This window comes from Eimeria maxima, genomic scaffold (assembly GCF_000499605.1).
Source record: "Eimeria maxima Weybridge genomic scaffold, Emw_scaff250, whole genome shotgun sequence".
NCBI classification, from domain to species: domain Eukaryota; phylum Apicomplexa; class Conoidasida; order Eucoccidiorida; family Eimeriidae; genus Eimeria; species Eimeria maxima.
The window spans coordinates 7,501-22,500 of NW_013565350.1; the positions used below are offsets into that span (position 1 = coordinate 7,501).

At 49.5% G+C, this 15,000-nt stretch overlaps 4 protein-coding genes across 4 annotated transcripts in view; 2 read left to right on the forward strand and 2 right to left on the reverse strand.

Annotated features, from left to right (window-relative positions):
* Positions 1-446: 446 nt before the first annotated feature.
* Positions 447-5,478, forward strand: EMWEY_00024300 (zinc finger (C3HC4 RING finger) protein, putative; the record flags this gene model as incomplete). Its single annotated transcript, XM_013480913.1, has 11 exons — positions 447-1,116; positions 1,642-1,754; positions 1,957-2,233; positions 2,385-2,456; positions 2,658-2,725; positions 2,860-3,033; positions 3,146-3,360; positions 3,485-3,702; positions 3,827-3,864; positions 3,987-4,174; positions 5,424-5,478. The coding sequence occupies 11 exons, from the start codon at positions 447-449 to the stop codon at positions 5,476-5,478; spliced, it is 2,088 nt and encodes a 695-aa protein (XP_013336367.1).
* A 549-nt stretch (positions 5,479-6,027) lies between these two features.
* EMWEY_00024310 (hypothetical protein, conserved) lies at positions 6,028-7,109 on the reverse strand (the record flags this gene model as incomplete). The annotated part of the gene is made up of 3 exons (XM_013480914.1): positions 6,028-6,101; positions 6,504-6,623; positions 6,902-7,109. The coding sequence occupies 3 exons, from the start codon at positions 7,107-7,109 to the stop codon at positions 6,028-6,030; spliced, it is 402 nt and encodes a 133-aa protein (XP_013336368.1).
* A 1,443-nt stretch (positions 7,110-8,552) lies between these two features.
* Positions 8,553-10,335, forward strand: EMWEY_00024320 (hypothetical protein, conserved; the record flags this gene model as incomplete). The annotated part of the gene is made up of 4 exons (XM_013480915.1): positions 8,553-8,831; positions 9,068-9,739; positions 10,050-10,158; positions 10,304-10,335. 4 exons carry the CDS (start codon positions 8,553-8,555, stop codon positions 10,333-10,335), a joined length of 1,092 nt encoding a protein of 363 aa, XP_013336369.1.
* Positions 10,336-13,706: 3,371 nt separating this feature from the next.
* The window catches only part of EMWEY_00024330 (hypothetical protein, conserved), a gene marked incomplete at both ends in the record, with an annotated part of 1,466 nt that continues 172 nt past the window's right edge, over positions 13,707-15,000 (reverse strand). The window contains 3 exons of the mRNA XM_013480916.1: positions 13,707-13,738; positions 14,094-14,660; positions 14,838-14,912. Of these exons, the coding sequence (XP_013336370.1) occupies positions 13,707-13,738; positions 14,094-14,660; positions 14,838-14,912 (674 nt within the window). The remainder of the gene's footprint in view (positions 13,739-14,093; positions 14,661-14,837; positions 14,913-15,000) is intronic.

Consider the following 15,000-nt stretch of genomic DNA (forward strand, 5'->3'; position numbering starts at 1 on the left):
CTGCCTTCGCTGCTGGAGCTGCTGCTGCTGCTCCTGCTGCGTGTACACCTCAGGGACATATCTTTAGGCTCCTTGCCGCCTCATCTGTGTGGGGTCAAGGACAAGCTGCAACACCTGCAGCAGCAGCAGCAACAGCAGCAGCAACGGCAACAGCAGCAGCAACGGGAGCAGCAACAGCAGCAAGGGAAGGAGCAGCAACAGCAGCAAGACAAGCCGCATGGGTGTTGACTAAGGTATGGCACCCATAGAGGTGTCCACCTGAGTCTTCTTGTTGCATGCAGCAGCAGCATCTGCTGCTTGTGCTGCTTCTGCTGCAGCAGGAGCAGTTGCTGCAATTGTTATAGTTGCCGCAAGGAGGTGCCTCTCCGCTGCTGCAGCAGCAGCAGCAACAGCAGAAGCAGCAGCAGCAGCAGCAAATTTAGCAGAAGTATTCCTATTGTCACGCCATGTCTTCATACAATGAGACAACCCCTGCCTTGCAGCAGCAACAGCAACAGCAGCAGCAGGAGCACGACGAACAGGAGCAGCAGCAACAACAGCAGCAGCAACATGAACAGCAGGACGGGCATCGTCCCGATAAAAGGGAGGACGGCATATTGCAGCAGCAACAGCAACAGCAACAGCAACAGCAACAGCAACAGCAGCAGCAACAGCAGCAGCAACAACAGCAACAGCAGCAGCAACAACAGCAACAGCAGCAACAACAGCTGGAGCACGAAGAACAACAACGACCACGACGGGCACCACCATCATCACAGCAGCAGCAACAACAGCAGCAGCAGCAACAGCAGCAGCAGCAGCAGCAAGAGAGGCATGGAAGAGGGAGGAGGGGACAAGCTGTGTCTCTTCCTGCTGCAGCAATTCTTTCTTTTAGTCGCTATCGTCCTAAGCCGCAGCAGCAGCAGCCGCTGCGGCCCTTGCCGCCGCAGCAACGGTCTGCAGCAGCAGCAGCAGCAGCAGCAGAAAATGAACCTCACGGATTCTTGCTCGCCAAGTGCCGTGTACTTGTAGGCCTGCAGCAGCAGCAGCAACAGCAGCAACAGCAGCAGCAGCAGCAAGAGGAACACCCACTGCCGCAACTGCAGCACCATAAGAAGAACCGCTCAGATGCACTTGGTAAACCCTAAACCCTAAACCCTAAACCCTAATTTTCCTAAATAGGCGATATGGTTTGCTGTTGCTGCTGCTATTAGTGCAGCAGCAGCAGCTGCTGCTGCTTGCAGCTGTTGGCATTGCATGTGCTGCAGTTGATGTTGCTGTGTTGCTTATATGCTGCTGCTGCTGCTGCTGCTGCAGACTGGGGAGGTGTGTGCTGCTGCATTCGTTTTCAATCTGCTTCTGAAGAACTTCTTTGTCCAATTTGTCTTGAGGAAGCTGCTGCTGCTGCTGCTCTATTAACCCCTAGATGCGGACACCGTAAACCCTAAACCCTAATTATACCCTAAACCCTCCTAAACCCTCACCACAGAAGCATGTAACCATCCGTCGTAAACCCTAAACTTCAGCTCAGTCGTAAACCCTAATCTTACTACTGAGGTCCATAATTTTAAACCCTATTGCTGCTTAAACACCTAGGGTTTAGGCATTAGGGTTTAGGGTTTAGGGTTTAGGGTTTAGGGTTTAGACTTCTTTTTTTTGCAGCGATATGTGGACCGTGCGCCTGCCGGCTACTGAATGCCTTCGGTCCTTCGCGTTGTCCTCTTTGCCATCAACTTGTTTCTTCTGAGGATTTAAGACCCTTCCTTATTCATCAGGTAAACTCTAAACCCTAAACCCTAAACCCTAACCCTACCTAAACCCTAAACCCTAAACCCTAGAACAGCGGAAGCATCTTCCTGCTAGAATGCACCACACTCTTTGTTCCTCTTGCCTCCCTCCTCATTCGCTTCATTCATACCTAAGCATCTAAAAATTAGGGTTTAGGGTTTAGGGTTTAGGGTTTGGGTGTTTGTGCAGTTTGCCCCCGTAGTAGAGGGAAGCAGAGCATCTTTTTGTCTTATTACCCGTCCTGTTGGCAGTACCTTTGTTTATCTAAGTGCTACATTTATTGCTGCTGCTGCTGCAGCAGCAGCAGCTGCTGCTGCTGCTGCTGCTGAGACGCCTGCAGCACAGCAGCAAGCGGAGGAACTTGTTGCCGCTGTTGCAGATGCTGCTGATGTAGCTTCTGCTGCTGCTGCTGCTGCACTGCAACAACCGCAGCAAAACCTGCTGCCTCCCCCAGAATCCTCTTTCCGTAGGCTACCTAAACCCTAAACCCTAAACCCTAATCCGTATACCCTAGAGCTTCTCAGCGCTTTATAATATCTATGACCAAGTTGTATGTTTCCATGCACAGCAAATCAGGGTTTAGGGTTTAGGGTTTAGGGTTTAGGGTTTGGTTGCAGATGCCTTTTTTAATTCAATAGCCTTTGTTGAGGAGCCGCAGCAGATGTGGATGGACCACTTGCAAACCCTAGGTATTTATAAACCCTAATTTAAACCCTAAACCCTAATTTAATCTGCAGACCCTAATTCAAAAACCCTAAACCCTAATTCGACCCCATTCAGCATTGCGCAAACCCTAATATGTCTTGCCTATAGGCAATTGTCAGAGTATGCAGACGCCTTCGGCTGTAGGGTTTAGAGTTTAGGGTTTAGGGTTTAGGGTTTGTGTTCAGAGGGAAGAATGTTGAGTTGCCTCGAAATGCCTGAAGGCGACACAGAGGCAGCAAGGGAGCTTCAGGAAGTAAACCCTAAACCCTAAACCCTAAACCCTAGTCCATCTTTCCACAGCATGGAGGGTAGAGACTGACCAACGGAGTACATGTTGGGTTTAGGGTTTAGGGCTTGGCTTATGAGGGTTTTGTTGTGCTGGTACAGGCCCTGCAGTTCGCAGAGGCACTAGCCAATCGTGCTGCAGAAGCCAGAGGCAGCAGCAGCAGCAACAGCAGCAGCAGCAACAGCAGCAGCAGCAACAGCAGCAGCAGCAACAGCAGCAGCAGCAACAGCAGCAAACCCGTGCAGCATCTTAAACCGCTGCATGAGCGCATGCAGGTGAGCTGTTTGTGGTTTGGGGTTTAGGATCGTAATGAGGGTTTGGGGTCTAGGTTCGGCATGGTGAGGGTTTAGGGTTTAGGGTTTAGGGTTTGGGGCTTGCTTGTCGCAGGTATTCACGAGACTGCTGAAGCTGTTGCATGAGCAGCAACTTAAGGAGCGCAGCTCGCAGCCAAAACGGCAGCAGCAGCAGCAGCAGCAGCAGCAGTCTGCTGCAGCACCGGGAGTAGCGGACAGCAGCAGCAGCAGCAGCAGCAGCAGCAATGGATTTAGCTTTTACCAGGCAGCAGATGGCCAACCAATATTCCTCCATCCTTTTTGTTATCAGTAAGAATAGAGTTTAGGGTTTAGGGTTTGTGGTTTAAATGGGGTAGAGAGGTGCTACATTACGGCAGTTTATGGGTACAAAGGGCTTAGGGTTTAGGGTTTAGGGTTTAGGGTTTGCTTTCAGGCTGCTCCTACACGACGCAGGGGGAGACCCTTCTTTGCTTCCCCCCGTTTTATATGATGTGCCAATCCTTTCGCTGCACTCGGCGCAGCAGCCGCAGCAGCAGTGGCGGAGGCCGCAGCAGCAGCAGCAGCAGCAGCAGCAGCGACAGCAGCGGCCGTTAAAGGTCTTAGAGCATCTACCGCAGAACACCACCGTCAGCCTTGCTGAAGCCGCTCTAGGTCAGTCGAAAGGGTTTAGGGTTTAGGGTTGGAGTGGCGAGTGGGCTTCTTACTGCTCGTGGCTGTTGCAGTTGGGCTTCAGTAGGGTTTAGGGTTTAGGGTTTGAGTTTGTTTGTTTTTGCAGACGGTTTGGTGTCGCGGGCTACGCTGCAGCATTTTGAAGTTCGTCAAACCCTAAACCATAAACCCTAAACCCTCGGTCTTTGCCTCGTGTTAAGCTGTGGTGGATCGAGGGTTTGTGGCTTATTGAAGAGTGTTGTTGCTGCTGCTGCTGCTGTGCGCAGGCTGACTTGCGGCAGAGGGAGCAGCAGCGAAGACAGCAGCGTCATCGTCAGCTGCAGCAGGAAGCAGCAGCAGCACGAAAGGCAGCAGCAGCATCTGCTGCTGCTGCTGCTGCATTACCAGGGGCAGCAGCAGCGCGTCAGCAGGTGCCAGACGACCCTGCTGCCTTCCCCTCCCTAGGAGGGCCTACGTCAGCAGCAGCAGCAGAAGCAGCAGCAACAGCAGCAGCAGCAGCAGCAACAGCAGCAGCAGCAACAGGGAAATCTTTTGCAGGAATTGTGTCTTATTGCCCAGACTTTAGGGAAGCAACACCAGAGCAGCGGCAGCAGATACACTTCCCCTCTCTTGCTGCTGCTGCTGCTGCAGCAACAGCAGCAAACCCTAGATCCTCGAGAACCAAAGCAGTACGAGGCAGGAGCAGCAGCAGCAGCAACAGTAGCAGCAGCAACAGTAGTAGTAGTAGTAGTAAGAACAAGAGGGGTTTTGCTGCAAATAAGCCATCACCCCTCAGTCATTTCATAGGGTCACAAACCCTAAACCCTAAACCCTAAACCCTAGCGTTTGGAGGACGGAAGAAGTCTATATATGATACAGTTTAGTGTTTATAGTCTTATTAACAACACGTAAACCCTAAATGTATATTATGAGGGTTTGAGCTGCCTATACACCTGAGTAGTAAACCCTAGGGCGGTTTATTGATTAAGGAAGAAAAAGAAGGCAACTGAGCAGGCAGACTTGAGGGTTTGCTGCTAAACCCTCGCCCGCATGCAAACCCTAAACCCCCGAGGGTTTAGGCTTTGCTGGCAATACCCTTGATGATGCCGCGAAGGCTGATGAGGGTTTGTTTATGCAAACCCTAGCAATCGCGTAAACCCTAGAAAAAAAGCCAAGATGGCGAACACTTTGCGCCTATACGAGGCCCCACACTTCTGATTCAGAATTAGGGTTTAGGGTTTAGGGTTTAAGGTTTCTTCAAGGATCTCATCGGGCTGCCACCCACTGCACGAAACAAACAAAACACTAAACCCCAAACCCTCCTCTTCGAATGCATGCCTCTCCTCTGCTGCCAACGAGAGACAGCTAGGGTTTAGGGTTTGGAGTCGAGCTCCTCGACTAAGCTGATTAGGGTTTAGGGTTTAACAGTACCTATAGCGTTTAGGGTTTGTGCTTGTGGTCTGTTGCGGTCTAAAGAAAAGGGTTTAAGTATATTGTGTATTAGTGTTTGGGGTTTCGTGCCAAGAGTCCGCAGTGTATTTATTAGGGTTTAGGGTTTACAATTTGTCGAGTGTTAGGGTTTAGGGTTTATGAATACTTGTTGGAAATTAATTACGATTAACAACTATGTAAACACTTTCTTTCCTTCTTGTTTCGTAATATTTTGAGTGTTTCGAATTTTTTAGGGTTTAGGGTTTAGGGTTTAGGGTTTAGGGTTTTTTTAGGGTTTCTGAATACTTGTTGGAAATCTTTAAGATCAACAATTCCATCACGATTTAGATCAATTTCTTTGAGCATTTTTTTTCCGTCTTGTTTAGTAATACATGTAAATCTATTTGTTTTTAATAATTTTATTATTCCCTCTATACTTAATGTCTTCTTTCCTTGTGCATCTGTTGCTGTTATATATATATACAGAATACGCACATAAACAGCACAATATAATGCATGCAATATATTTATTTAATTAATTATACACTTAATTTAACAAAACATTAAAATTAAAGTATAAAAAGAATTATAATTATAAACTCTAAACCCTAAACCCTAAACCCTAAACCCTTACTCGCGAACTTTTCGAATTCAAGTTGAACGTCGACTCCACTGAAACCCTCAAACCCTTCCTTTAGAATTTCCTTGTCGAGCTGCACTACCAAACCCTAAACCCTAAACCCTAAACCCTAAACCCCAGCAAACCCTAAACCCTTACGGAAACCTACTCCCTCCGTCGCTGTCGACGGAGAAGAGGGTTTAGGGTTTCGCTGCAGCAGATGGGAAGAAGTCAGGGTTTAGGTTTACAAGGGTTTACTAGGGTTTAGGGTTTAGGGTTTAGCTGCTTGCCTCATAGAGCGCCTCCACAAACTCTCCAAAGTCAATCAAGTTGTTCTTATCCTTATCATACTCTGCAGACCAAACCCTAAACCCTAAACCCTAAACCCTGAAAGCGTAAACCCTACACAAACCCTAAACCGCTACACTGCTGCAGCAAGTCGTGTTATTAGGGTTTATATTTCAGGGTTTCTGAGTTTAGGGTTTAGGATATTGGGGTTTATGCTGCGCTCCCCATTGCCCTCTACTAGGGTTTAGGGTGGATTAGGGTTTCCTAGGGTTTAGGGTTTATGGTTTATGTTGGATTGTTTGTACTTTATCAAGAGAGAATTGGGTTCTTTTTTTATAGATCATCTCTATTCATGTTTCCTACCCCCTAACTAGAGTCTATATTCTCAATTAGTATTTCCTAGGGTTTAGGGTTTAGGGTTTAGGGTTTAGGGTTTAGGGTTTAGGGTTTAGGGTTTAGGGTTTACGTTCGATTTTTTGTACTTTATCAAGAGAGAATTCAGCTCTTTTTTGTAGATCAGCTCTGCTGAGTCTTCCATCTCCATCCGTATCAAATGAATCAAATACACGACGCCATTCTAATAAATCTACAGAAAAAAAGAAAAGAAGAAATAAATATTTATTTATTTTATTTATTTATTTATTTATTTATTTTATTTATTTATTTATTTTATTTAATTATACACTTGTACTACTATTGCACATTCACAGCAACAGGAACAGCAGCAGCAGCACAACAGCAGCAGAAACAACATCAATAACAGCAACAGCATTAACAACAGCAGCAAAAGAAGCAGAAGCAGCAGCAATAGAAGCAACAGCAGCAACAGCAGCAGCAGCAGCAGCAGCAGCAGCAGCAATTAACCTTCGTCACTGAATTCTTTAAGGGAAGGAAAATTTTCTCTCCAAGTTGCGATTTGCTGCGAATCATAGGCAGCAGCTTTTTCTGTCTTTGCCCAGTAGAAGCGCTGCTGCTGCTGCAGTTGCTGCTGCTGCTGCTGCTGCAGTTGCTGCTGCTGCTGCTGCTGGATGAGGAGGTTGCTGTTGTGGTGGCAGAAGTGTGTTGCAGTCATTGCTGCTGCTGCTGCTGCTGTCTTCGTTGTTGCTGCAGCACAATGTGATGCTGTAACACCCATGAATGATGCTGCTGTGGTTGTATGTATAGCTGCTACTGCTGCTGCTGCTGCTGCTGTTGCTGCTGCTGCTGCCCTTGCTGCTGGCAGCTGAGAAGGCTGCAGAAGCAGCAGCGAGCTCCTCCTCCACGCGATGATGTTATACACCTTCCTAAGTAGCATTGTATAATATACAAGAAAATAAAAGGAAGAAGCAGCACACAGACACTTTTGCTGCAGTAAGAGGAGCAGCAGCAGCAGCAGGAGCAGCAGCTGCGTCGCGGTCGGTCACGCAGGCGGCAGCAGCACAAGAAAAAAGCTGCAGCAGGAAGCAGCAGCAGCAGCAAGAAATAAAGAAAGGAAGGTTAATTGAATTAAATTAAAGAAATAGAAAATGTGTTTGTTTACACAAAGACAATACAATAACAGCAGCACTAGCAGCAGCAGCAACAACAACAGCAGTAGCAGCAGCAACAGCACCAGCGGCGGCGGTTGCGGCGGCAGCTGCCATTGCTGCAGCAGCCATCGATGCTAATCGACGAATGCGTCATTTTAGGCTGCAGCAGCAGCAACAGCAACAACAGCAATCAGCAGCAGCAACAACAACAGCAGCAGCTGCTTGCTTATACTGCTTTCTGTCGTAGCAATATATAGAGGAATGCTAAAGACAACCAGCAGCAGCAGCAGCAGCAGCTGCTGCTGCTGCTGCTGCTGCAGCTGCTGCAGCAACACACATTGAAGGATCTAACAAATAACATGCCAGCAAAAAGGAGACTGCAACACCGCCAACAGCAGCAGCAGCTGCTGCTGCTGCTCGTTGTGTTGTTGCTGCTGCTGTTAACTGCCTGCGATGCTGGCCGCTTGAGCCAGCGTCCTGCTGCTGCTGCTGCTGCTTCTCTCTCCGTTCCTGCGTTCTTGCTGCCTAGCAGCAGAAGGAGTGGCACATACAGCAGCAGTATATACACCACCAGCAACAGCAGCAGCAGCAGCAGCAGTCTCGGAAGTAGCGGTGTCGTGGTCCCTCAGCTGCAGCAGCAGGAGCAGCAACGCATGCATCAAGTGCAGAAACAGCAACAGCATCAAGAGCATCAGCAGCAACTGCACCTGGAGCAGAAGCAGCTGCTGCTGAAGCCGCAGCAGCAGAAACAGCAGCAGCAGCAGCAGCAGCAGGAGCACTGGCGACGGCCGCTACATTTGCTGCTGCTGCTGTCTTACGATGGAAGTTCCTTTTGTGGATGGAAAGACACGACACCACTGCCCTCCCGCAACGGCAGCAGCAGCAGCAACAGCAACAGCAGCAACAGCAGCAGCAGCAGCAGCAAGGGGAGCAGAGGAATACGTACAGTAGAGGCGGTGGTGAGGGATGCAGCAGCAAAAGCATTTGCTGCTCTCGCAACCAATCAGATGCACAGACGACCAAGGACACAGCAGCAGCAGCAGCAGCAGCAGCGGTGGTGGAGGCAGCGGAAGCCGCAGCGGGAGCAGGACCAGCGGGACCAGCAGCCGGAGGAGGACCAGCAGCAGGAGGAGGACCAGCAACAGCAGCAGGAGCAGGAGCAGCAGCAGCAGCAGCAGAAGGAAGCAAGGAGGCAGCAACGAATAGCGCGATTTGCTGCATTTGCTGCAGCAATAAAAGTTCGAGGCGCAAGTCGTACAGACAGCGGAGTACATGCTGCAGGAGCAGTAAGGTTGCTGCTGTGCTGCTGCTGTTGCTGCTGCTGCTGCTGCTGCTGCTGCTGGTGTGGTTGTCGTTGTTGCTGTTGCTGCTGCTGTTGCTGCTGATCTGGTTGTTGTTAATGCTGCTGCTGCTGTTCCTGCTGCTGAGTATTCAGATATTTGCTGCTGCAGCATAACCGCTACACACTTTGTACTGCTGCTGCTGTTGCTGTTGCTGCTGTTGCTGCTGTTTGCTGCTGCAGCTGTGTGAATTAGTGGCGCCACCCTACGCGGACTTCAAGTTGCCGCAACAGGAGCAGCAGCAGCAGCAAGATGCTGCTCCTCAGCAGCAGCAAGAGCAGCTGCAGCAAGAGTATCAGCAACAAGATCAGCAGCAGGTCGACGTGCAGCAGGAGCAGCAGCCACAGGAGAAGCAGCCACAACAGCAGCAGCAACAGCAGCAGGAGCTGTTAACTAGGGAGACACTGCAGCAACTGCAGCAGCAACTAAACATGTTGCTGCCAGCAGATGTTCGTGTGCTGCAGGTAGCAGACATGCAGCAGCTGCAGCATTTGAATTTACCGCAGCAGCAGCAGCAACAGCAACAGCAGCAGCAGCAGCAGCAAAGGTTGCAGCAGCCGCAGCTGCTGCTGCCTGGTCTAGTAGTAGGCAAGACATACCTGTACACCTTGGCGCTGCAGCAGCACATGCATCCGCTACTGCGCAGCAGCTGCTGGTCTTTGCTGCATGATGGTCGCGTAATTGTTAGCGCAGCCCGTGCTGCTGCTGCTGCTGCTGCTGCAGAAGCAGCAGCAGCGGCTGCTGTTCCTGCTGAATATGCAGCAGGAATCAATGAGTTGCTGCAGCACCATAAGGTGCAGCAGCAGGAGGAGGAAGCAGCAGCAGATGCGCTGCTGCAGCAGCAGCAACACGTGGTGCTGCAGCAGTTTTGCTGCGGATGTCTTCGTGCTGCTGCTGCTCTTTGTCAAGGAAGACATAATTTCTCTGTAAGCAGCAGCAGCAACAGCAGCATCTGCTGCAGTTGCTGCTGCTGTTGCTCCTCTTCCTGCTGCTGCTTCAAATGCTGCTGCTGCTGCTGCTGCTACTGCTGCAGTCATTAGATTGGCATCTGCTGCTGTTGTTGTTGCTGCTGCACGTCTAACCCATTACCATCGGCATCTGTTGCTGCTCATGTTGCTGTTGCTGCTGCTGTTGCTGCTGTTGCTGCTGTTGCTGCTGCTGCAGCATTTCCGTGCTAAGCACAGAGGGGACTGCCCTCCTCCTTCTCCTATTTGCTGCATCTCCTCAGTACAGCTGCAGCAAATAACATTTAATCCTTGGCCTATACCGTGCGGTAAGCAGCAGCAGCAGCAGCAGCAGCGCATGCAGCAGCAGTAGTAGCACATGTAGCAGCACATGCACGACACGCAGAAGCAGAAACAGCAGCAGCAGCAGCAGCAGCAGCAGCAGCAATGTGTGTGTTTATTTTGTTTTTGCAGGAGAGCAGTTGGACTCCCAACCTCACGGGTAAGCGCATGCAGCAGCAGCAACAGCAGCAGCAACAACAGCAACAGCAGCAGCACCAGTAGCAGCAGGAGCAGCACGACTAGCAACAGCAGACGCCAACCAAGCAAGGACGACCGCTGCTGCTGCTGCTGCTGCTGCTGCTGCTGCTGCTGCTGCTGCTGCTGCTGCTGTTAGAGATTCCGGTGTTCTGCAGCAACAGCAGCTTGTCGCCGTTTTTTGTTTGTACTTTTATTTATTTATTTGTTTATATTTATTTATTTATTTGTATTTATTTATTTATATTTATTTAATTTATTTATTTATTTATTTATTTATAGGGTACAACTACAATTTGTAGGGGATAGATTTCTCCATAAGATGATTCGGCTTCTTGTTGGCTCTCTTGTCCACGTAAACCCTAAACCCTAAACCCTAAACCCTAAACCCTAATAGTCTAAACCCTAAACCCTAGACACTGAATGTGGTTTGGGGCTGCATGCGTTTTGCTGCTGCAGGTTGCTGTGGGGTTTCTACCTATACAAGCATTTGCTCGCCGCATAGGACCACCAGACACTGCAGCAGCAGCAGAAGCAGCAGCAGAAGCAGCAGCAGCAGCAGCTGCTGCTGCTGCAAGCAGCTGCCGTCGCTGCAGCAGTGTGAATGCTCAAACGATACTTGAGCAATGGGGTCTGCAGCAGCAGGAGCTACTGCAGCAGCAGGAGCTACTGCAACAGCAGGAGCTACTGCAGCAGCAGCAGGAAGAGGAAGACAGCAGCAAAGTGCTGCTGGCACCTGCTGGTGGTTTGCTGCTGCAGCAAGTGCATCTGCAGCAAGGAGTTGATGAGGGTTTATTTAATTCTTATTTTAAGTAATAAAAATATCTTCTTTGTTGTGTATGCATGCAACAGCAGCAGCAGCAGCTGCTGTTGCTGTTACGGTTGCTGCTGCTGTTACGCTCATGTTGCTACAGTCGCTCCTAATCTTGCTGCTGCTGCTGCTGCTGATGATGATGATGGTTGTCCTGCTGCTGCTGCTGGCGTTCCCGCTCCTCATTCCGCTGCTGCTGTTGCTAGACCTGCTGCTGCTGGTGGTACACCTGCTGCTGCTGCTGCTGCTGCTAGTTTATTTGGCTGGTTTAATTTTGCTGCTGATTGCACGGATGGCGAAGTCCTCCAGCTGCTGCTGCTGCTGCCTCCAAGTGTATGGATAGAGTTGCTGCTGCTGCTTAACCTGCTGCAGCAGCTGCAGTAGCAGTGTCTTGCTAGTTATTCTGCTAATATTACTGCTGCTGCTGCTGTTGCTGCTGCTGTGGCTGTGGCTGTTGCTGCTGCTGCTGCTGTCTTTAGACAAATCAATATCCAGCTGCTTGCTGCTGATCTGGCTGTCGCGACGGAGGGTGTGCGCTGCAGCAGCACCTCTCTTCCCTTGCTGCTGCATCTCTGTCTCCTGTTGCTGTTGCTGCTGTTGGTGTTGATGCTGCTGCTGCTGCTGCTGTGTACCAACAGCAGACTGTGGGGCCGAGAGACTACGCAAAGACTTTTCTTTTATTGTACAGGCAGATTGCATGCAGGCAGAGACAGAACCCCCAGCAAGTCCTTCAGTTGCCTGCAGCGGCAGCAGCAGCAGCAACAACAGCAGCAGCACAGCAGCAGCAGCAGCAGTTGAAGGCAGCACGCCTAATATTATTATTCCCCCCCTTTTAAGCAGCAAATGAATGGGTAGTACAGCGCAAGTTGCAAGGGTTTAGGGTTTAGGGTTTAGGGTTTAGGGCTTGCCTCAAGGAAGGGTAAGAGATGACTGAAGGAATTAAGAGGGACATGGAGGCCGTGCTGCTGCAGCTGCTGCAGCAGCTGCTGCTGCCTCTGCTGTCTATTTGGAGGCAGCAAAGGAATTAGTAACTCAAAGAAATTGAATAAAGAACGGGAGTCCACCTCAGCTGCAGCAGCAACAGCAGCAGCAACAGACACAGAAGCAGCAGCAACAGCATGGATAGCAGCAGCAGCAGGAGCAGGAGCAGCAACACAGATTATAAGAAAACCAAGAGCAGAAGCAGGAACATTAGCAGCAGCAGCAACAGCAGCAGAAGAAGTAGTAATAGTACAGGTACTAGTAGTACTATTAGCAGCAGCAGCAGCAGCAGCAGCAGCAGCAGCAGCAGCAGCAGGTAGTTTACGTGCATTGGGTCTGCTGCTGCAGCCAATGACGAGGATATTATTCTCTTTGCGATCCAACTGAAGACAACAGACAGAAATTCCTGCTGCTGCTGCTGTTGCTGCTGCTGCTGCAACTGCTGCTGCTGAGGGAGCAGCATGCTTCTCTCCGTCAAGTGCTGCAGTAGCGCCATCACCACCATCAAGGACAGCAGCAGCAGCAGCAACAACAACAACAACACCAACAACAATAACACCAACAACAACAACAGCAACAGCAACAGCAGCAGCAGCAGCAGCAGCAGCAATAACTGACCGTATTAAGATGTCCTTGTATAGCAGGTGCAAGTTGTGCAGCAGCAGCAGCAAATTTATTTTTATTTTTTTGTGCCTTTGCGTTTTTTGTAAATAAAAGGTCTGCATCCTCTATATACATTATAATTGCTTGCTGCTGCTGCTGCTGTTGCTGTTGCTGCTGTTGCTGTTGCTGCTGTTGCTGCTGTTGCTGCTGTATTTGTTTTGCTGCAGCAAATGCTTTATGTACTGCAGCAGCAACACCAAGCTTAGGGTGTACAGACACCCCAACTATCTTATTAGGGGATAAATCAAAGAAAGCAGCAGCAGCAGCAGCAGATAACCAACGAACTAACGAACTCTTACCACAACCTGCATAAACCCTCAACATATTCATTATTAGGGTTTAGGGCTTAGTGTGTATTATTAGGGTTTATTATTAGGGTTTATTATTAGGGTTTATTATTAGGGTTTATATAAAGGGTTTATTCATATCTTATATGGATTTATATTGTATAATAGGGTTTAGGGCTTATGGATTAGGGTTTAGGGTTTAGGGTTTAGGGTTTGACCTGGTGGTCCATATAGAAGAAGAGTCCTATATGTCTTATTAGTTCTTAGGGAAGGAAGACAAAGAGGAAGCAGCAATTCGCTGCGTAGACACTCTACTGCAGCAGCAAGAGAGGGCATGCTGTTGCTGCTGCTGCTGTTATTGCTGTTGGTGGCGGTGGTGGTATTGGTTGCTGCTGCTGCTGCACCCTTTTGTGCTGCTGCTGCATCTGGGGGGGCTTGGGGCGTAGCAGCAGCAGCAGCAGAAGAAGAAGAAGAAGGATCATCTTCTTGTAGTGCAGCAGCAGCAATTGTTGCTGCTGCTGCAGCAGAAGGGATTCTGCTGGTGCCGCTCTCTGCTGCAGCAGCAGCAGCAACTCCTCCCTCAAAGAAAGAAGATATATCAAAGGGTTGCACCTTCCTTATAATGCCACCCTGCGAAAACCCTAAACCCTAAACCCTAAACCCTAAACCCTAATTCCTAAACCCTAAACCCTAAACCCTAATTCCTAGACCCTAAGACGTTCCTCTAAACGTTCCCCATCTTAATCGTTCTTTAGTGATTCTTCTCTCCCCCAACACTAAACCCTAAACCCTAAACCCTAAACCCTAAACCCTAAACCCTAAACCCTAAACCCTAAACCCTAAACCACTAGACCACTTACTTGTGTAAGATCATTAATAAAGTTATCAGGGTTTCCTAATATACTTTGTGTACATTTGCAACATTTTTGTTGTTTTTGTTTTCCTTTTTTTTTGTCTCCTTTTTTTGTTGTTTTTGTCTTTATACCATCGAGCTCAAGACGTAGCTGCTGCAGTTGCTGCTGCAGCACGGTGTCTGCTGCTGCTGTTGCTGCTGCAGCAACAGGAGGGAGAAGCTTTGCACGTAATGCTGCAGCAACGGCTGCTCTGTTGCTGCTGACGCAGCTGCTGCTGTTAGATGACTTTGCTGCTGCTGTTGCTATGACTGTTGCTGCATTTTCTGCTGCTGCTGCTGCTGCTGCTGCTGCAGTAGCAGCAGCTACTGGGTCCCCTTCGGTTGCTGCTGCTGCTGCTGCTGATGCTTTTGCTGCGGTAATCAGTAGATCCTCTTGTGTCTTTGGCTTCTCTCCCTCCGTTGCTTCTGCTGCTGATGCTGCAGCTGCTGCTGTTGCTGCTGCTGCTGCTGCTGCTACTTCACCTCCCAGTGAGTCCTGAGCAGCAACCGCCTGCAGCGGCAGCAGCAGCAGCCGCAGATCCTCGCCAAAAGGATCTTTGCTGCTGCTGCTGCTGCTGCTGCTCTCTTGCTTCTCCAGTTTGCTGCCCCCTTTTTCCTTTCCACCGCCCTTCTTCGCCCCCCCTGACTTACCTGCAGCTCCTGCAGCAGCAACAGCAGCAACAGCAGGAGCAACAGCATTAGCAACAGCAGCAACAGCAGCAGCATTAATAGAACAAACTAGAGAAAAACAGCAAACTTTCCAACAATTTAGGGACCTTTGCATCAACGCCTAAACCCCAAACCCTAAACTCCAAACCCTAAACCCTAAACCCTAACCCTTTTTGTTGGATTGTTTATTCTTCCCGGGGAGTTCTAGCTTCAGCTGCCGTCCGGCTGGAACTTCGGGGAGGCCTGCATAGCACAAACCCTAAACCCTAAACCCTAAACCCTAAACTTCAGGTTGGTTATGCCCCCAGCATAAAAACCCTAAACCTTATCC